Below are 22,536 nucleotides of genomic sequence, written 5' to 3' on the forward strand. Positions count from 1 at the left end.
GATTTTAAATTACTATAATACAAAAAAATATTAGAACAAAAATAATAAGCAATATTTAATAAAAAATGGAAACAATTTTCCCATAATTATAAAAGTTGCCGTATGCCTATCATTCGATACACAACCTACATTTTTAAAATTATAATTTTCCAAAAAGATATTGGAGCATGTCAGTGTCTATTTTAAAAAAAAAATTAATAATAATATTTTGAAACTCATTCAATTTAGCTGACAATGGTAGATTATGGTATGATGATAATGGTACCTAAAAATGTTTTCCCTATTAGCACAAGATATTGTAGGATATTTTCAGAATGTTGTTCGACATTCTGATTGCCGGCTGACGTCGTGGATATATCATAACAATGTCGTTCTGCATTTCGTGTTAATAGGGTTAGTAATACAGTTCTGTGGCTCTTTCAGCTGGCAACGGTATTATAAATTGTAACGGTAATAGAAAAAAAAAGAATTAATAAAGAATTCTAAATAATAAAATTTTTGACGGATTTGGCAACGATAGATGCGAGAAAAAGCTTTAGTACTATAGTTTTGGAGCACTTTTAACGTAACTGGCAATGGTACAAGTTACAAGAAAGCTTTAGTGATATAGTTCTAGACATATTTAACGTAGCTGGTAATGATTGCGCATACATATTGCTTTAAAATAATCCAAAAAGAATAACTCATTAATTGTAACACCTGGAAGCTTTCGAAGTTGCCTAAGAAAGGTTAGTCGGTTAATATGACACTAGCCACTCCAGAGTCCTGCATGCAATAAAACTCTTCATTTCTTTTACTGCTGAATGAGAAAGAAAACTTTTGCACACTTTGTGGTCTCCGAATGGAAAAGCGAAAAAATATGATTAGATCGTCTTCTTCTTTTGATTACCAATGAAGAATGTTTTTAACATGTTTAAAACTGTATCGTTTTAAAACGTATTGATTATTTTCTAATTATTTTATATTAATTGGAATATACGAAATAAAATAGACTTTTTTTTATCAAATTTGCATTGAGCAATCTTTCTAATTATGCCAATATCCGCTTATTTATTACCACTTTGATAAGAATTATTTATTATGCTATTAAATACATGCATTACATGCTTATGAGAGAACAGAGAAAAGTATTAAGAGAAAATTGGATTATTAAAGTAAAAATATAAATTCTGATGTCTCTTTTAAATTTTTTCGAATTTAAGTTTATACATAATGTAAAGATCCTCGTAGTGTTTCATCGTTAAAATGATGATATTCTACTTATGAACATTCATCTTTTGCAATCAGATGGGTCCCCGGGAATATTAGTATTATTTAATTTTAATGAAATCTGTTATCATAACTTGATATTCATGATTCCCTCACCAAAGTAATTGCATGCATAAATTTGTGACAAACATTGAAATTGCGTTACTTTTTAATAATCATGCAGCAATTCAATTTTGTATACACAAACATTCAATGTGCATAATATCATAGAGTCATTCACAGTATGAATGATGTATTATCCATCTTACAATTTGGAACTATAATTTCTGTATATGATTCCTCAAACCAATACATAAACAATAAAGATGTTTTTTCTTCAACAATGGAAGAAAATGACGCGATAATTATTTAATGATCAAATGAAAATGGTAGAATTTCATTGCACCAATGAAGTAAATCGTTGTAAACTATACAAAAAAAATTAAAATTTCAAAATGCAGAGAAATTTGCACGTTAATTCAACTAATATTATTAAAAGGATATTTTTTGAATTTTAAAGTGATACATTTATGTTTTAATATTTTCTTTATGCACATATCATAATTATTTTGAATATTATATCTCCATCTTTCGAAGTTTATTTATAACAAACTTGATGACTTTAATTGAAGCATCCTAGCCTGTAGAGCATCAACAAATAGATAATCGCCCACTCATTCTCCTTTATTATGTAGAGTGAAATGAAGTAGATCATTGATTACGTGATCAAGATTTATTTAGAACATATAATAATGGAATATCAAATTATTTAATACAGAGATTATTCAGAGTTCGTTCTGCAAATATTATTCTCTTAAGAACAGAACATGCGATTACTGCATTCATGCACTTTCTTCCCAAAGAGCTTAGCGATATCGGACTAACTTTATTCTAGAAAATCTCTTTTCTCTAACGGAGAACACATTTAGATTGCGGAAACATTACTTGAAATGTTTGTTTTGCCAATTTTGCCCACGAAATGTGTTTTCTTAACCAAATGACTACTGTGAAGACCTTTTTTTCATGAAATGTCACAAAAATGAATATCTAAAAACAATCTAAAAAATCAGTGATATCCTTTTTAATATTTTAAATTAAATATTTTAAGTCCTTTGAGTGCTAGTTTAATTTTTATTAATTCTTATCGTTGAATTTTTAACAATGCTTAACAATTCTAACAATATTCAAGTCCTTAGTTTGTAAATTGCTTTTGCTTGAAATCCTTCTAAATTAAAAACACCATTAAACATTTTAATCTGGACAGAAAATTTTGCGATATTCTGTTTAATAGGTCTAAAGTTAAATTCGTCGGTATCAGCACAATATATTTTATTTATTAAAACTTTCAGTTTTACAGTTTAAATACTTTGTTGCAGATGTCAGCTCAAATTCAAAATTCTTAATTGTCATCTGTCAACAGTTGTAACAAGAGCACTTTTACTCTTATCCCTTTGTTTGACTTGTCAAGTGCACTCAGAATATTTTAAAAGGTCAAAGATTATTTTGTAGCTGCTCTAATTCGCTGGCCGATAATGCTGAACTAGTGGCTAATTAATATGTAATTAGATAAATCCTGTCTTGTTTAAATTTGCTTTAAAAATTATTAAAAAAATATTAATGTTTAAAATTTTTCAAACTTTTAGTATAATTTTCTTGATTATTAATATATTCCATATTTTAAAGAAAGTTAAATTGAAAATAAATTTAAGCGTTTTACGTTTTAAATAATTATAGTTACACATAAAAAGGTGCTCAGTTATGCAAATACATTATATTTCAAATATGCAATTATATTATATTTCGCATAATTAATATATATATATATATATATATATATATATATATATATATATATATATATATATATGCGATATTTTTAATATAGCTGAACATGGTTAATTTTGAATATGGTTAATGGCAAATTTTCATTATTTTAGAATGTAATTTTTAAAAACCGTCTGCTAATTAATAAATCTGAAAAGATCTGATCTCGAGATAGGAGTGATTCAGCAAAATGTCTTAATACTCTGCCATACTTTTAATTCTTTCAAAACACAGAACATTATTTAATATTCGTTTATTATATTATGAATTTCTTCATTTGTAACAAATACATTAATAATTTAAACTTAAATTGAAGTTTCTTAAAAATATTTCTATTTCATTCGAAATTTTTAAATCGTGATTTAAGTAATCCATCTTTGAATATGTAATATATATAATTACAGAGAATGAATTTAGAATTTAAACCTACAGCAATGTGATCAGCAATGTTTGTATTCAGACAATTTAATTTTAAAAAATTTCAAATGATCTCGATTTTAATTTCTTGAATTTTGAATTTAAATTTTATCTTTTCAAAAGTAATCAATGAAAAACTAAGGTTTATGTGCACAGTTTCGATTGAGATAATTAGATCGTTTTATTACATTATTTTGTTTTGTTTTGAAATTATGAAAGCATAAGACTTTTATTCATGAAATTAAAACTTCAGATTAATTATTTTACTTTTATTTGGAGCTTTTATATACTAAATCAAATTCCAATTAACTGTTGTTATTTATTTAAAATCATTGTTTCTTTAATTTTCTTTCGAATAATGCAAAAGCTATTAGTACCATAGGAAACTAAGTTAACATAAATTTTGATAAGCGTGATTTATACTATAGAGCCCCATGTCAGAGAATAAATAAATAAAATAAATTATTCCCTATAATTATTTTTAATAAACATATCTAGTTAATAAATTAGAAAGTCATTGAGAATTATTATAAAAACATGTTCATATCAGTACTAAAAAAAGGATAAGAAAATTAATAATGTAAATTCAAGTGATCGTATTTGAATCTGCCTCTAAATATGTTTGTTTTTGAATTGATTATTATTTTCAGTCAGCTGCTCTGTATTAGATTAATTAATTTATTTTTATGGGCTAATAGTTAGGTTAATGCATGTCTTACAATTTATCAATTACCAATCACCTCTATTTTTTTTTAATATCGAAACAAAAGTTTATTTATTACGTAACTATATCTATAATTTCATTTATGCCAACAATAGCAATAGCTGGAGATGAAGAACTTTGATTTATGTTTAGCCAACGCTGGTTTAAATTTTTTTATAAAATGTTTAATACAGTGTTTCTTGAGTATCAAATAAACTTATCCAACTCTCTTCAAAGCTTTCTCGCATATCCCCTAATAAAGGTATTATTTTCCTTTGCATAAGTTGAAGAAATAAACGAATCGTGATCAGATTTTTCTTTTAAGAATCTTACACATCAGCATTTTTGTGCTTCATGGTATAATGAAAAAAAAACCGAGTATACCCAGACAAGAACACATAACAAATTTTATTTATCTAAGGCGTAGTGTCTTGGGGTAATCACGCTCATATGCATGCAAATGTACAGATCGACACACAGTCAACCTTCTAACGGATTTGATTTAAAATTTGATACGTACATACACTTCGAAAGCTCAAATTGTGTACAATATTTCATTTCTTTTACTCGCCGCGTTTTGTAGGTATCATGTTTTTTTTTTTTTTTTTTTTTTTTTGTATTCGAACAGATAGATAAACGACCTTCCTTCAAGGAGATCTACAAATTTTGTGCAGAGAAGTCATACCAGATTTCATCAGTCTAGCTTAAAGCGTTTCCGAGTTATTATCTTTACTGACAGACATAATTCCAAACGTGTGTGCTTTAAACTGAACTTTTTTTGGACTGAAACGGGAAGATTTGCCCTAATCTCGAAATCAAGTATTTTTCCCGATTATAAAACTTTATAAACTTTGAATGTGAGAAGATGAAAAAACAGTCCGAAATGAAGAATAATTGCTACAACATAATATTAGCAACATAATAATATTTAATTTTAACAAATAAATTAGCCAAAAACAAAATTATAGATATAAAAGCTTCATCAAAAATAATGTCTAAAGTTTTTTTTTATTATAATTTTTATTTCAACTTGCCAACAATGGCAGTTTTCTTAAATTGACCATCATTTAGTTAAATGCCTTCATTTCAATTTTTGTTCCCTGGATAGTAAGTGTGGCTGAAAGCTTTCATTTAATTCTTGAGTAATTTCATAAAAATCTGTTAATTTTAGATCAACAGCAAAAAAACAAACTATTTTTTGCATTTTAAAATGTTTATCAAAAAGTTCAATGCTTCTTTAAAAAAGACATAGCTAGCTCGATATACATTTTACCTTTAAAAAACATATTTTGAAAATTAAATTATAAATATTTGAAAAACTCGCTATACAAGTACAACAATTCAGGTAAATATTTTGTATAATTGAGAGAAAAAAAAAAACAAGAATTTATCTTTTATCAAAAAAAATCTTTTATAATAAAAGATAGATAAATTATAGATATATTTTATCTATCTTAACAATGTTATAATGTAAAAGAAATTATTTTGTTCGACATTGTCAGTCTGAAAAGATAAAAATTCATTTGAAATTCCAGCGTTCAATCGTCATGGGATAGACTTAAAAGACATAACAAAAACATATTTCGCATAATTTGTTTAAATTATTTTAGTAAGTTATTTTTATTTTTCGGTACAACGATGAGATATTATTGTTCTGATATTTAAAAATAAAAATTTGAATTGAATTTGGAATAAATGTTAAATAAATTGTAAACATTTGTTTCTTATTTTAAAATTGAGATACTAATGCAAATTATTTCGTATTAAATTATTGCTTTATTATGTCATTTTGCTGAATAAACTCCTGTAGTGAAAATTACTTCCAATGTATTTTTCTGTGTTGGAATGGCTCTTGGTAATTTTTTTAGAACCACATGCAAGACTCACGGCGAAATTCCCTTGACTTGTTTTGCTCTCTCAACTCGTTGATTTATTCAAAGGGAATTTCAAGTTTATAAACAGCAGAATTTTTTTAACCTATCAGCATGTTACGATATGTTTATAAAAAAATTTTGATTCGCATGTGAATGTTTTAGCAATTCCTGACAAGCTATGACACGACTCGTGTTTCGTTCGTCAATCAAAAGATAAGGCACAATTTGTAATGCAAGCATCTTCAAATTATCAAATAAAAATGTTTTTAAATATGCTTTTGTTAATATCTTCATATATAAATGATGAATGACATAAATCAAAGAAAACATTTCCTCGATTCCAATATCGTGGAAGGGTTGTATATGTATATAAGGTATGTTTCATTATGCTTGGTTAAGTTAGTGTTATCAATATAGTGGAAGAGGGGTCAATTTCCAGTTCATCTTTGGTATGTTTTGATTTTCCGTTATGCTTGGTTAAATTAAGTTTTTTTTCAATTTTTCGTAAAGTTTAAGCCCATTTTTTTTCGAATTTTGAGATATCACCAATCAATAAATCAACTAAACATTTTTTTTAGAGTTATTCTAATAATACTTCTTTTAATACTAATTTTGCATTCTTTAATAAATAATGTAAAATTTGGCGCTTCCAATTTTCTTTTTTGTAATATAGTCTGATCCGAATAATTAAAATCGTTTTATAATCTCTTTATAATTTTTCATATTATAAACAGACTAAATAATTATCTCCTAATAATCCAATTGCTTTAAATGTTTCTTTATCATATTCACATCTTTATTAGAATATGATGCTTAATTTTTTCTAATACATAAACTTCAGATAAAACATAAATATACTCAGTAATTTAATTTGAAATTATGCCTTAATTAACAAAACTTAATTCTCATCATCTATTCATTTTATTACAGAGACCAAGATGGAATTCAAGACAATGTAGATAATTGCCCGGATATTCCCAACAGCGACCAATTAGATACAGATGATGACAGAAAAGGTATATTTTGATACTTTTAAAAGAACTATATTCAATTAGACATGTTGATAATATTTGAATAAGGAAAAAAAATATTAATTCGAAACTAATATATACTTTTAGGATTTTTTAAAATTTTGATTGATTTTGAATTTTAATTTAATTAAATACTGTTATAATATCATGATTTAAAATTTTCTGTTGAAAATTAATTCATGTTTGTTTAATAAGGAGGGGGGAATTGAATTTATTACATAAAATCTGCACATTCTGCAGAGTTTCTTTTTATTAGGATGTATAGTTATCTCTATTTTATATTGCTGCACATTTCGTGCTATTATAAAAGATTAAAGGGAAAGAACTTTCTATATTTAAATATGTATACCTAAACAAGAAAAATTACAGTATGTATTAAAGTATAAACAAATTGTAATACTTTTATTTGTTAAACTAAGAGGTTTTAAAAATCGGCCAATATTAATTTTGAAAAATAAAGATATTCAAATTATTATTATTAATTATAAAGATATTATGCATCTAGTGAGATAGAGATGAGGATAGGTCAAACTATGCTGCATATTTTTTTATAATAATGATAAAAAAATTCTTATTAAGATAACTTAATGCAAATATGTTGTGATATGAATTATGCAGATACTTTTTATTAAAATTTTGCTTTATATCTTCGGAAAACCATCGGCATTTAAAAAATCTAAATATGCAACTTTTAATCATGCCAAAATAAAAAGTTACTTTTGTATCTTCTGTGTCATATTTTTTGTATTATATATTATACTTTATTTGAGCTCAGATTTGAAAAAAAATTGTTGATATCCCTTGAAATTATACGAACAATAATTCAAATGTATGAGATCATATTACCATATTGCAGAAAAAGTGTGAAGATTTCCACGGTGTTTTTTTCTTATAGGCGATGTTTGCGATTTTGACAAAGATAACGATGGGGTGCCAGATAACAAGGACAACTGTCCATTGGTATTTAATCCGGATCAACAGGACACTAACAGTAAGTAAATAAGAGAATTAGCTGAAAATTGACATGCAATTTCATTTTAAAAAATTGTTCAAAATCATTATTATTGTTCTCTGTTTCGAGCAATGACAAAAATACGCAAATTTGAATCTTTATGGGAAGAAATAGAACAAAATGGTGTTCCGAGTTGTTTGGGATTTATAAAATGATCAATGAATCTGAGAAATTTTTAAAAGAAACTACATTTTATAATTCATTAATGTTGTTAACAAGTAACTTATATTCATTAATGTATAAAAGTGAACTTATTTTTTAATTTGAATTAATTAAAAAAAAACATTTTTCAGCTGAGAAACAAGATTTTATCTTGACTCATCAGGTTAGAGAAGATTTGGCTAATCTCGGCACAGAGCACAAAAATGAACTAGTTCATCGTCTTTTATTTTGAATCATAAAATGTGTGTCCAAATAATTTTTTTTCCTTTCCTTTGCTTTTAAAAAAGAGTTGCTCAGCAAATTTTCTACCTTTATGCACAATTTTTATTGAATCTATTCTACGTCATAATTATGTTTATTTAATACATATACATATATATATAATATATATATTTTCTCTTGGAGAAATGATGATTTTTCAGGATTTTCATGAGATTTTCCTGTTTTTTCCCAAATAAGTTTCTCTTCTTTCAAGTCACTGTTATTATTTTTCTGTTTATGTGCATCCCATTTCCCCTTAATAAGAGTTTTAATTGTATTGTTCATTGATTTCTGAAATGTTACCCTCCTCAATTAGTATTCTTTTTACACGTCTGAATTTATCTCCATAGAAAAAAGTACGATTTGGCAAAAGTAATATGAAAATGAATTATTATTCCATCATGATCCATAGAAAGAAAAAAACTGATGATCTGATGCCACCGATGCGTTAATGAGTCATTAATACTAGTTTCGAAAGGTTTTTACCAGAATATGTATAAGCATGTAAATTAATCGCTAAAGACTGCATTTTTCTTAGCACATATGAATTTACATTTATACAGGAACAAACTGTAATGTTGCAGATAATTTATTCAAGAGAAAGTAGACCATATCTTTGAAAAATCAATGCTTTAATCAAAACGATTACTCCCTAAACAAACTTCGTGCCCTCCTCTATCACTAAGACCAACAGATCGAGTGCAACATCAAATGAACACAACAGACACTCGTCTTGCCCCACTCTTCCCAACCAATTTTTCTTTAACATCAAATATCTGACAACTTTACTTGCTACTCAACTCATTATTAACAAACTATTAAAAAGAATCTCATCATAATGATTTTGTCATCATTCGAATTCTTTTATGATTTACGAGCTGCCTTTGGCTATCAGCTTGTTCGCTGGCAAATTTACCTCAGATTAATTTCAATTATATTTTTAATGCATAACATGATCTTAACAATTCCCTCGGCGGCGTCCTGGCCTAGGGATAGCGCATCTTCCCCATGATCTGGGTGTCCCGGTTTCGAGCCTTGTTCCGGCATGGTTGTTTTTCCCCCTGTGTTCTATCTGTGAGGTATGTAAAAGAGCCCCTCTGTAAAAAGAGATTGTGCAAGCGAGTGTGTGTATGTCATCTTTATATGAGCTAGAAGTCAGACTTCTGCCCTCGGGTGCTCAGGGGTCATTACCCTCAGAAGCTACTGCACCCCTCTTTCCGCGGGCACTACATCATCATCAACAACAACAACAATTCCCTCAGTAAAATATTCATAAGTATCAAGTTATGATAGTCGCTTAAATTATTTTTAGCTCACTCTTATTCGTTCATACAAGAACGTTCCTAATGTAGTCTGCTTCCATGATTTCGTAGACTTTCATGACCAGGCAATCTATCTTCTAATTGCATGTTGTTGTTGTTGACTCTAGAACTTCATTATCTTTTGTACAGGACAAAGATAACAAACGAAATCATTAATTGTCGTCAATGGGGAAAAATCGCGCGATTAAATGTTTAATGAAGAGGTAATATTTTGAATTTTATAAATGGCAAAACTAACGTTTTAAAAATGATAATTTCGAAAGTTATCAAGGAAGAAAGCAACATCCGCTTAGTTTTCAATTAATAAACATTTCAATAAAAAATTCTAAAAATAGCATCTAAGTGCACATTTCTATCCACAATATACTATATATAAACATAATATATAATTTGTACCAAATACATAGTTTTCTAAGTCAAACAATCTGCCCTACAGACCGCCAACTCAGACATTTCTTTATTTTTAATGAAAATATTTTGTAGATAAAGAAAGCAGAAAATCTGTCATTATATGCCAAGAAACTTTAGATTTTCATTATTTAATCGAAAACTCGAAAATGTCTTTTTTTTTTCGATTTAAATACATTGTGTAATTTAATTTTTTGAAGAAAAAATCATTTTTTATTAATGTATCTAGTTATAATATTTTCATGTATTAATAGATGAATTAATGTATTCATTATCATTCATTTATTCATGTAAATTTTTACTGAAGAATTCATAATTTAACTATTTTATTCTGATTTAAAAGCATGCACCTCTGTGTAATATTTTCATCTGCGAGTCATGATATCCCATTATTTTCCCCTTAATAAGATATTCCATTTTTCTCCCTAATTTTTCTTTAAATAAAAATTCAACGCCACCATCAAAAAATTTATCTTTATGATTAAATACATTATTCATGCAATTGCGATGGGAAAAATCAGAGGAAAATACAAGTTAACATAATGGTTTTTAATGCGTTTTCCCCCAAAAGTTTTAAGGAAATTCCCCATTTTTGGAAGAATGTAAGGTCCACTCCAGATAAGAAAAGAATTTAAAAATAATATTACGATTTGGCAGTTCCCTTAGAGACAGATGCTCACAATGATTGATGATGCCTATTACATTTTAAAATGCCTCTGAATAAAAAAAAAGAAAAAAAGAACCCTCACAAAGTTCAAAATGACTTCTTTTAGTTCCCCGAATAGATGCCTCCAAGCCTATTTATTCTTCATAGAAAAGATAGTAGAATTTAATTAGATTAATGCTTTTCTTTTTTTTCAAAGTCTATTTTTCTTCCATTAAGGAACGTTAAGTAATGCAAATGCGTTTTCTTTTTTAGAGTAAATACAAAATTTCTTGTTGTTCGAGAATTCTATTAACTGTATTTGCAGCAGGTTGCCAATAATTTACTAAATTTAGAGAAGTCTCTTTTTAAATTAGAACATGAGAAAATTACTCCAAAGTTGAGCATAAAAACAAAACAAAATAATGGCAATAAATAAAAGAGCCCAACTATTAAGATTTATGATCTTTGAAGATGACTTTGAAATATTTATTAAATTTATTATTATAAATCAGATCTGGTTCAAATGTATGTATTATTTTTATACATGTCAATATAAATATTTAATTTACTTCATAAAATTTAGAATTATAACACCAGTGAAAAATTATTTAAATGACTATCTAAAATGACTTTATTAATGTGTTGTCATTGCTACACTAAGGCAGTTTAAACGTGCACAATAGTCTTTTCAGGTATTTAAAAAATAAGAAGTCGGTTTTTTCTTAAAAATTGGTACATTAAGTTAAAAAAATATTTCAATAAAAATAATCAGATTAATAATATACAGTAGAAATTGTGTTAGATGGATGAAAATGTGGCTGGGTTTTTCTGTTCCCTATATTTGACTACCTGACAGAACAAACAATTTATGGAACAAACCATTATCACCGTGTTTATGAAATCCTGGCTTTCACATTCAGCCAGTTCAATGCACATCGAAACCAAAGGCATGTAGATGCGAAACCAATACAAACTTTTTGGTAGTAGTAACCTCACCTCAGGGTGAGGTTACTGCTACCATGAAGCAATAGCCTCAACCAATAAACTGACTGACTGACTGAAGTTAAACTGATGTGGCCCAAATTATGTATATGAGTATGTATAACAGCATGTTAAATGAATTGAAACCTACTGATTTTAATTCTTTTGAATTAAAGAATAGCAAGTTCAAGTATTCAGTATGCCAGATTTATTTCCTTGTTTTCTTAATAACTCTGCAGCTTTATTTATAAATGATACAAAAATGAAGGAAATAATATTAAGTACAAAAATGCTGCGGAAAATTACAGAGATATAAACAAAATTGCCATTCATTGCTTTTCAATAACGGAAAGGAATGCACGATTAAGGCTACAATGAAAACCATTTGACTTTCGATACAACAATGAAGTCTATTGTTGAAAATCATAAAAATAAAATTTTCAAAATTCAGTCGAAAATTTGTATGTCAGTTGAATGAAATTGGGTATTACTAAAGAGAAAAAAAAAATTCAATGGAATAAAAATCAAATATGCACAACAGTATTTCTGAGACTTATTACAGAAAACGCTAATTATCGTCTAATTTTTAGTTAATATAAATAATAATTAACATTTCAAATACTTTCTGCGAGGGTCACATTTCTCACCTTCCACAATATATAATTCATAGTAGATAGCTCTAAATCAAATGGCCTGTTCGACATAGTTGCGGCAGTACAGGCAGACACCCTATACTAGCTACTAATTCACCGTTATTACTAGTAGTTATTTTAATATTCAAACGTTAAGATAAATAAAATTGTGGAACATTTCAGGTGCAATGAAAGATTTCAGCACATTAAATACAATTTGTTAATCAAAACTATTCCAGAACTTCAAGATGTTGCCAGTTCCTTTACTGCAGAAGGAATCTTATGCATTATTGATTGTTGAAGCAATCTCTCAAATATTTGCTCTTATTAGGGACCGGGGTCGGCGACATCTGCCGGGATGATTTCGACGGAGACAACGTGCCGGACCATCTGGATGTTTGTCCTGACAACAGGAAGGTGTACGCAACGGATTTCAGAGCTTACCAGACGATCGTTCTGGATCCGGAAGGCGATTCGCAGATTGATCCTCATTGGGTTATTTACAACAAGGTCAGGTTTAAAATGTTAAACATTTCAAGTTACTATTTGTTTTGATGTAGTAATTTAAAAATCTTTATGCAAAATTCATAATCGTAAAACAAAATAGTTAATTTTCACAAAAAAAAGTAGTTCTGTCAATTTAAAAATAAATAAATTACTCTTAAAATTATCAATAAGTCATTTCATTATAGCATAATTTTATATTACACATAGTCTGTGTTTGACGAGAATACTCGTCATCGCTAAATTTTTGCGACACAATTTAGATGCGCATTTTCACATTAACCAGTTAATTGCTTCGACCTCTTCGAAAAATGCGTATCTAAACTGTGTTGCAAAAATTTAGCGATGACGAATATTCTCGTCAAACACAGAATATAAAATTATGGTGTAATGAAATGACTTTTAGCTTTTTATTTCCATAATCACATTTATTTATTTACTTAAGCTAACATGCATTTTTTGCATATGAACGAAAAGAAGCATAAAAAATTGGATGACCCATACAAAACAGCGATACATTTAAGAAAAACAATTCATATTAATGCGGGTTTTTTATATAATAATTATTAATAATCTTTTATTTGTACCTTTGATTCCGATGAGGCCTCAAAATATTTTAAACATCTTGAAATTTACGAATATGTTCGAGCTTTTACTAAAATTGTAATTAAAACTGCAAATTGTCACTACTTATTACTCCTGACGAATAAACTCGTCATAATGCAAAACTTTGCACTTTTTCCATGACGAATATACACGTCAAAAACAGTAAATTGGTTACTTGAATTATTTTTTTAAAAAATGGCGAGTATTCAGATTAAGATACGTGAAAGATATCAATTATATCCAAAATATCATGAAATGGCAAAAATCTTATTAGTTAATACCTTAGTATTAAAATATAATAAATAAGCTTGGAAAAACATAAACGAATATTTCTATGAGCAAATTAACTTATTTTTAAATAGTAATAAAATAAACATTGATATTTCTGTGGTATATTAATAAATACTTAACGGAAAAGTTTCTTGTGTGAACCGATATTTAACAATCTCAAATGAGTTAAAGCTAAAATTTAAATAATTAATTAATGATAAAATGTAAATAGTTAATATAGTTAGTATTAGTTAAATAGAAAGACCAATTAAATATATAATGAGAAAATTCCTAAGAGACAACTTTAAAAAATAGCTTCATTTTATACTCTCTGATTCATTCGCTGTTGTAAATATATAAAGTTTGTATTTATTTGTTAGAAGTAGTATCAAAATCTCAAAGATTTAACATTTTATAAATAAGTTACGAAATATTTAAATTAATTCCACAGCGATTAATTAGAATTAATATAATACTGGAAAGCACATTTTCCTTTGATTTCTCACAACATTTAAATCTCTAAAGTTCTCCTTCTGAGACAATTATTTTCATAACACAGCTGATTCTCAGTCATTAAACGGAGCTGTAGGATTAACCTCATTTAATAAAGAATTTTGCGAAGGTTTGACTGAACGGAATCCTGAGAAATTGGGAAAGGAGCTTCCTAATTAAAAATCTATTTTTAAATCTTTGAGAATTCACGTTGGCAAATAGCATCCAAACTCTTCTAGATTCCGAATGAGTGCAAACCATGCATATTAATTGATCTTAGGATAAGTTATTTAAGGCCAAAATATAATATACTTCTAATGCAATATGCAACTTTTTGGAAAAAAGCTTCAAATCTTTTTAGAAACCTAAGTTTTTACCTTTATAAAAAAAATATATATATCATATATCGATATTTGTTCAACCCTTCTTTGCATGACTTTTTCTTCATTTCTGAAATAAATCAGGGTGATATAGTTCTTGCTCTAGATTACAGGAAAAATGTTTAAAAAATCCTAGTATATATATCCTATAATATGAAATAATTAAAAAACAGTATGATGGAAATATCTGTCATCCTGCAAATTTACATATTAAGCTTAGTACAAAATCTTCAGTGTCCGTCTCTTCTCAATTTCTCCATTCATTATTGCTTTTATTAACAAAAAGATCTCAGATTGATTATTAAAAAAATATTAATGAAATCGCACGTTTCTTCCAATCGCTACAATCAAAGGAATGACAAGTTCAAACCCGCTATAATAATTGGGACATTAGATTTTTTTTTGACAGCTACGTTCCTTATTACGCAATAGTCGTGAAAAAAAGTTACCAGCAACAACTAATTAACAGTATACCTGTTTTGAGTATAATTTTTGGTTCACTAAATGTTGTGATGGAAATTTCCATCATCATGAGAAGGGTTAAAAATACTTGGTTAGGAATGTCATCTTTTTTATTTTTATTTTTATAGAGGTTAACACAGTACCTAACTGATATAAGAATTTGTTTTATATTTACAAATTCCACATTTTTATTTATATGATGTTAAAGTGATATAAAGAAAGCAATTCTTATGTTGCATCTAATAATTTTAATTTGCTTAAGCTTGATAAACCTGATACAATAAATATAATGTGGAAATGATATATATCTAACTAAAAAGAAATTTCGAATTTTTCCCCTAAGAATTAGTTTACAGATAAGGAAAATTAAACTACTCTGTAGCCGCTTTTGTGACACTGACCATAACTGACTGATGCGTTAGAGACAGCACCCTCTGCTGCCTTGTGGCGATATGACTCAGTTCAGATCTAGCGATGCCATGTACTGCATGATTTTTGAAAACGAAACTAAAATGAAAACGAAACGAAACAGTTTCGAAATCGCAACTAAAAATTATTACATATTCAAACTAAAACCAAAAAAGAAAAAAGGAAAGAAACTTCATAGTATTTAGAGAGCGCAACTGCAGCTACTTCTAAAACACAGATGAATTGAAACGAAAGTATTAAAATCAAGTTAATAGGAAAATCCAAAAAACCAAATAAAAATTAAACCAATATATATATATATAAAAGAATCCGGCCTGAAGACTTTTTCAAGGGTGACCCTCAGGCAGGGATTCAAAGAAAGGGATTTTTTCTGTGAAGGAAATGCAGACATTAGTCTAATAATGATTCCTCGTGACCCGAAAATCCCCTGAAATTAGGCCCAAGAGATACACCATTTTAACAGAAAGGAAAATACAAAACAACAAATTAGAAGAAAATAACCACTACTCAGTAAAAATAACAATAAAAACAAAAATACCATAAAATAGCACTAAAGGAAAAACGAAAAGGCAAGTACATACCATCATCAGTCAAGGAAATTTTAAGCTATCGATTATGATTCCCGCTTTTTAAAAACACTAACGGTAAAAAATTGTAGCTCCCAGCTCCAGCTCAAGATGCTCCCAGCGCCATCTATTGAGTGATCTAATATGCAAGGAAAGTTCTATTTTAATTTAAGCCAAAGGATTAATCCCAAACCATACCTTGTTTAATTAAAAAATTGACATTACAGTAATTTCTAGGAAATTCATTTTTAATTAAATTTTTAATGAGGTTGTTTGATGCTTCAATATAGGAATTTTTATTATTGCAAACCCTTTTGATCCTGTTAACTTGTGAGAAAATTAGATTTTTGAAAATTTTAGAGTTTAGATTGGAATGGTAGTTACATAGTTTTGTTATATATATATATATATATATCTTAAAATTATTCCCGACTTTTGTATGTAAATTTTCTTTGTGTAACGTAACTTGTAAATAAATAACTGTTACGCTAATTTGTACTTTTATACTAACCTCTTAATTACCCCATAACATTGATGACTCAATTATTTCTACTTTAGGGAGCTGAAATCGTACAAACGATGAATAGCGATCCTGGACTTGCTGTTGGTCAGTATTTTTTCATTTCTGGTGAAACGCAATTTCTTTTTTAAATTTAGACAAATGTTTTGTTTTTAATTTAAAAAAAACACGTTTGTGAATTTAAAATTTATTTAGAACATTTTCATAATAATAATAATAAAAATAATCTTGTAATCGCTATTTTATTATTTTCTTAGGTTTCCACGCTTTTGGTGGAGTAGACTTCGAAGGCACATTTTTTGTGGATACTGAAATCGATGATGATTACGTAGGATTCATTTTCAGGTATATATATATCCGACACAGGTTAAAAAGTTCTTAGAATGTTTTTCTTTTCATTCGCAAATGTATTTTTATACCGGTATTTACTGATGCTTGGTTACCGAGGGCATGATTAATTGAGATTATTGACATGAGTTTTGAAGTAAAAAAGAGAAAAAAAAAAATTCTTAATTTGAATCTGAATTGCTACTTAGTAAAGCAGCTTTAAAAAAATACTTGATTATCAAAGGACTGAAGAAATTAAGTGATAATTTATTCATTGATTTCGTTTCTTTCTTCATTCATTACTTTTTCTTCATTCTGCATTTAGTAAAAATTGATCCTGAAAGGTTTAAAGGAAAAAAATGGGGGAAAAGAAACAATGCAATGCATTATTTACTTATGCTTTCAAGAAAAGATTAGTGCAACTGAGAAAACATTCAGAATTCTTCGGATATTTTTTTCTTTAACTTAACATCCGTATCAGCTATTCATCTACTTCATTTTTTTTTTTACCTTTTTCAAAAGTAAAATGTTATTTTTAAATCGTTAATTTCATTTAAATGTTATTTTTAATCTCTCGGAACCATCGTTAAAGAAAAGAAAGAAAAAGATCGTTTTCATTTCTGAAAAAGTTTCTTTTATTTTATAAGTTTTTTTTTTCTTTTATTTCTAATGATAATTAAATACTAAGATAAGGCATAAAAAAAATGAGAAAAGTGACATTTTGTATAGCTGCATCTTCTCAAAATGATCTGCCTAGCACAGTATTTTAGAAATATATTCCTCATAAATAAATCAAAATTCTAAGTTTTTCATTTCTTTGAAGAAGATTCTTTTCTCTGGTTTTATTTATTATAAAGATCATTCATAACATTTTTTTAAAGTTATCCATTTTTGTTTTTTAAATTCAAATGAATTTCGAGAGACTCAGTTGAATGATTTAAATTCTAGCCAGAGATTTGAAACTTTTTGATAAATTACAGAAATACAAGGTAAATATTGCTATTTTTACTAGTTTTTTCTGGTAACTTAAGGTATCCCATTAGGTTCGGAGACGAATTTTTTAAAAATGATACCTAATTTTTTTTAATGCATCAAATAGTTAAGCAGACTTGAAAGGTCACTATTAAAAGAAAAAAAAATACACTGATTGCCTTCAGTTTTTGAAAAAACTGCACATTTAATGAAAATTTTGCAAAATTTTCATTGTTAGGAAAAACATAAGTTAAAAAATAATGGAACTTATTTCACTTAAAACCTGGAATTTATTTATTTATTTCACAATTTTTATTTCACTTAAAATATAGCTCAAACCACATAAAATGTAACAGACCACAAGATAAAAGTTATTTTAATAAATAAAACATGTTAGCATTTGAAATTGCCTCTAACGATTTTTTGTGAAATTTGTCTGTTTTGAACTTACAGTATCTATAAAACATTTCTAATTGAAGCTATCTTAAAATCAGCAGTCTATCGCACCTTCAAACGTTTTGGATAAATGCATATCAAATTTCATGAAATTTTATAGAATTTATTTTGAGGTATCATGTTTTCCTTGAATCAATCACAGTGAAATATTCATTCTAAAGGAAATGCGTTTAGATATTTTATTTGTAAATTATTTCATTCGAATGCGCTGGAAACAAATGTAGTTTTCATGTTTTTAACAGAAATGCTAAAAATAAGCAAAATTTGGCTGAGTATGTAGAGAGTTAATATAAACATATCAAATATTATTTTGGAGAACTTTATGGCAAAAATAAAATAAATCACTCATTTTCGGTTAAAAATAACACAATTTCCGATTTCATTTTTATTTACTGTGTATTATTGAAACTACTGTATCTATAGTTCTATGTTACATATATAAAGACAAATATGTTTTGGAATCTACAAAGTTTGGACTTTATTTTTAAATTTAAAAAAAATCAATTTTTTTCTGGAAAAATTCATTTTTATGACCTAGTTGGATACCTTTAATACGTAAGCCTCTTACATTAAGGTGATCGTGACCATAATTATTTTAGACGATCAAAAGTTCGGTTAATAGAGATGAAATTTATAATTCGATAAGGCTTTTTCAAATATAATAGTTACTAATAATATAATTAACAAATAATATTTTTTATTTGAAATTATAAAGTCAAGTATGTTGATAATACCTCGTATTAACATTTTGACAAATAGTAATTATCAAATTTAAGTGCATTTTTTAAACATAATTAATATGAATTAGAAAATTCGCAAATTCTACTGAGTTTACTAATTCCTTTGCATTTTCCCGGATCTTTTTGCTAAAACACGACTTTTGCGCCAATAATCGAGCAGTGACATAATTCACAGTTGCCACGGGGCTCAAATTAAGGAATCAATTGATTGTATTTAAAAGAAAATTAAGTTTCCAATAAGATCTTATTTTCAAGATTTTTAGAATTTAAATGGTTTAAGTTAAGTGAGAAAAATGAGAGGTTAAGTGGGAATAAGGACTTATTAAAAACTTGAGTTTGTTAGTTTATAGTTTAGAGCTGGTGGTTATTTTATGCATTAAATAAAATAAATTATAACAAAACTCATATGAGATAAGGTTTTTTTTTGTTGTTTTTGCATGAAAAGAAAAAAGGAGTTTAATTTTAAATCTTTATATTTATGCAAAAAGAAATAACTTTGCATTTCGATTCCCGAGTAGGCAACGAACATTCGATAATAGCACAACTAGAAATTGTATAAATTTCAAAAATTTTCTATAATAGCGTCATATGTATCAGAGTCCTTTTTTAAAAAAAATTATCTTGGTAGTAAAACAGATTATCAGAAATTATATTCCTGAAAATCGAATCATGAATATTATTAAAATATATTCATGATTAATATAACCTAGACATATAATTCAAGATAAAATAATGAATGGAAAGTACTCATAATAAAACTTAATTTTCCAGCCTTTTTATTAGGAATGTCAATAAAAAACGGGAGCGGGGTTGGGGGGACATGGCGCCAGACTAGATGTAAGTAAGCCCCGAAAGATCACATTTATTTTCATTCATCGAATCCTCTATTAATCAGGGGGGGGGCTAGTCAATAGTATTCTGAATGTATGATTTTTTAGAATTAAAACTAATGCTTGAATGAATCATTAAAAAAAATAAAGATTGATATTTATCATTTTTTTCTAACAATATTCTAATTTTTATTCATGATATTTACGTAACAATATTCAAAAAAGGCCATCTAATTATCTTTATAAATTGTTAAATTTATTGATAATTAATATTCAAGCAATAGCCATTTGATTAATAATTTTGTTAACGAAGTTCTTTTCTATCTTTCCAAAATAGAAAAGAACAGTAATTTGTTATGAGATTTGTTCCATGGTTACCATGGTTATTAATCCTCTCTTTATCTGAATCTTTCGGAATGTTATTCTTTGTTCAAAATGCTCACTAAAACAATCAAAATGAATAAAATAAAATTGTAACATTTGTATTATTTGGAATTTTTCAGTAACGGGTGCTTGATAATTGATAACATTTAAGCCCAATTTCAAGTTTTATTTTTAATATCACAAAAATAATTTTTTGATTAATTTTTTATTGTAATATCAAAGTCACAGCAATACGATCTCTTTGAGATATATGGGAATTTAATTCAAGTTAGTCGACTTTGAAAATAAATAGACAAATATATTGGATTTTAAATCAATACAAATTTGAAAAAAAAAAAAAAAATATTTGAAATGATGCGTAATGGAAGGTGAGCATTACATTTTGTTGAAGTAGATGTACGTATGCAGCATTAAAATGTTTGAAATCTTTTAAAGCTTTGAATAACAAATCCTTTCCTCCCTTTCTAATTAAAAGTTCAGCCAACATTTTTTTAATCCTTTCTAAGACAATGGGAAACATGCTTATCAATTTGTTCTTCTATTTTTAATTCCTATCATATTGTATTTTACCATTGTAATTAGAGCTACTGTTTCTGAATAACTACAAATATATTATTTAATTATAAACTAATTTATTGTTAATAAATTATTTTTTATTATTAATTATTTTATTAAACTATTATCATTTGGCAAATTAATTACAATTATAAATTGCCAGTTAGTAATCTGCCAATACCTGAGAAAGTTGATAGAAATTCTCACCAAACTTTTTGATGTAACGCAAATTAAATGTTTCGTTTCTTATTTCATCTCATAATAAAATGCCTTGATTTGTTAATTAATCACGCAAATCAATTTAATATCATTGTAAGAAAAAAAAATGTCCTTTTAAGCAGCTAATATGAAAGGATACTGTTTATACATTTTCATATTCTTGTAAGTTCTAAGATTTCAAACCAAAAATTGCTCTAAATGAAATGCATAGAATTCGGATATCAATTTATGGATCCAAAATCTTTTATTCTTTTTAATTAAGTCTGAAATTTAAAATGGTGTAACATGAATATTTAACTTTACTAAATCGATTTACTAATCGATCCTTATTAATTGAGTATTTAATAAAACCAAAAGAAATAAAATTCATTTTTAAAAAATTAAGATGAAAGTTTTATCAATATTTCACTAGCATATAATATACCAGTTTATTTCTTAAACAATAAATCTAGACCTTATTAATAATAATAAAACTCGCGACAGCAAGTTCCATTTTTTTAGTGCACTTCATATAATTCACTTTATACAAACAAACCTTCTCTTAATATTACATTCGAAACCGTTCAAAATTCATTTGTCGCTTCCAACGCAATTTTATTCAAAACATGAAAAATAGACCCCATCTTCCATATTCTCTACAACGAGTATTTTAATGATATATTCACCCAATTGAAAGCCTCTCTGGAGGGTTCCAGTTATCAGCAACCACCTGCCAAACTAACTATTAACGTCATAATAGAATAACCCTAACCTTCGCTAATTACACTTCTTACCAAACAGAATAGAAGAGGAAGTGCTTTTACTTGACTACCACAATGCCTTTCTTTTCAAACGTTGTAATAAATTTAAGATTCCCAGTAACCACGAGCTTCCGTTCGCCACCGTGAGCACGCATCCGCAATTAAAGGCCATTAAAGCGAAAATTTAATTATAGTTCGCCCCCCCCCCCCTCCCCATCAACTTTTCTAATGATGGCCCGCTTTTGCCTAGGAAATTCTAACCTGTTTCCCAGAACTTGCACCTTGCGTTGGGGGCAATTAATTGCTTACTTGCCACGCGTGGTGTATGGCTGAGACCCACATCTCCAATGGCTTTGGGGGGGGGGGGGAGATACCCCAAGTCTTGAGATCATGATCCGAGATAGAAAAGGTGGATTTTTATCAAACGAGAAAAATGAGCGGGCAGATTTAATTACACTTTACGAGATCAAAATTAATGAGTTGGTTGCTGCTGCTGCTGTTGCTGCTGTGAAGACAAAAAGATGGCGTGGATGAGAGAAGAAAGAAAAGCACCATGAACAGGT

The 22,536-nt window shown here is 27.5% G+C and overlaps 1 protein-coding gene across 1 annotated transcript in view; it reads left to right on the forward strand.

Moving 5' to 3' along the window:
• LOC129959701 (cartilage oligomeric matrix protein-like) overlaps positions 1-22,536 on the forward strand; it is a 594,738-nt gene that overhangs the window by 560,014 nt on the left and 12,188 nt on the right. The window contains exons 17-21 of the mRNA XM_056072616.1: positions 6,997-7,082; positions 7,993-8,088; positions 12,853-13,031; positions 16,789-16,837; positions 17,008-17,095. Of these exons, the coding sequence (XP_055928591.1) occupies positions 6,997-7,082; positions 7,993-8,088; positions 12,853-13,031; positions 16,789-16,837; positions 17,008-17,095 (498 nt within the window). The remainder of the gene's footprint in view (positions 1-6,996; positions 7,083-7,992; positions 8,089-12,852; positions 13,032-16,788; positions 16,838-17,007; positions 17,096-22,536) is intronic.

The sequence above is a fragment of the Argiope bruennichi genome, chromosome 1 (genome assembly GCF_947563725.1).
Source record: "Argiope bruennichi chromosome 1, qqArgBrue1.1, whole genome shotgun sequence".
NCBI lineage: Eukaryota > Metazoa > Arthropoda > Arachnida > Araneae > Araneidae > Argiope > Argiope bruennichi.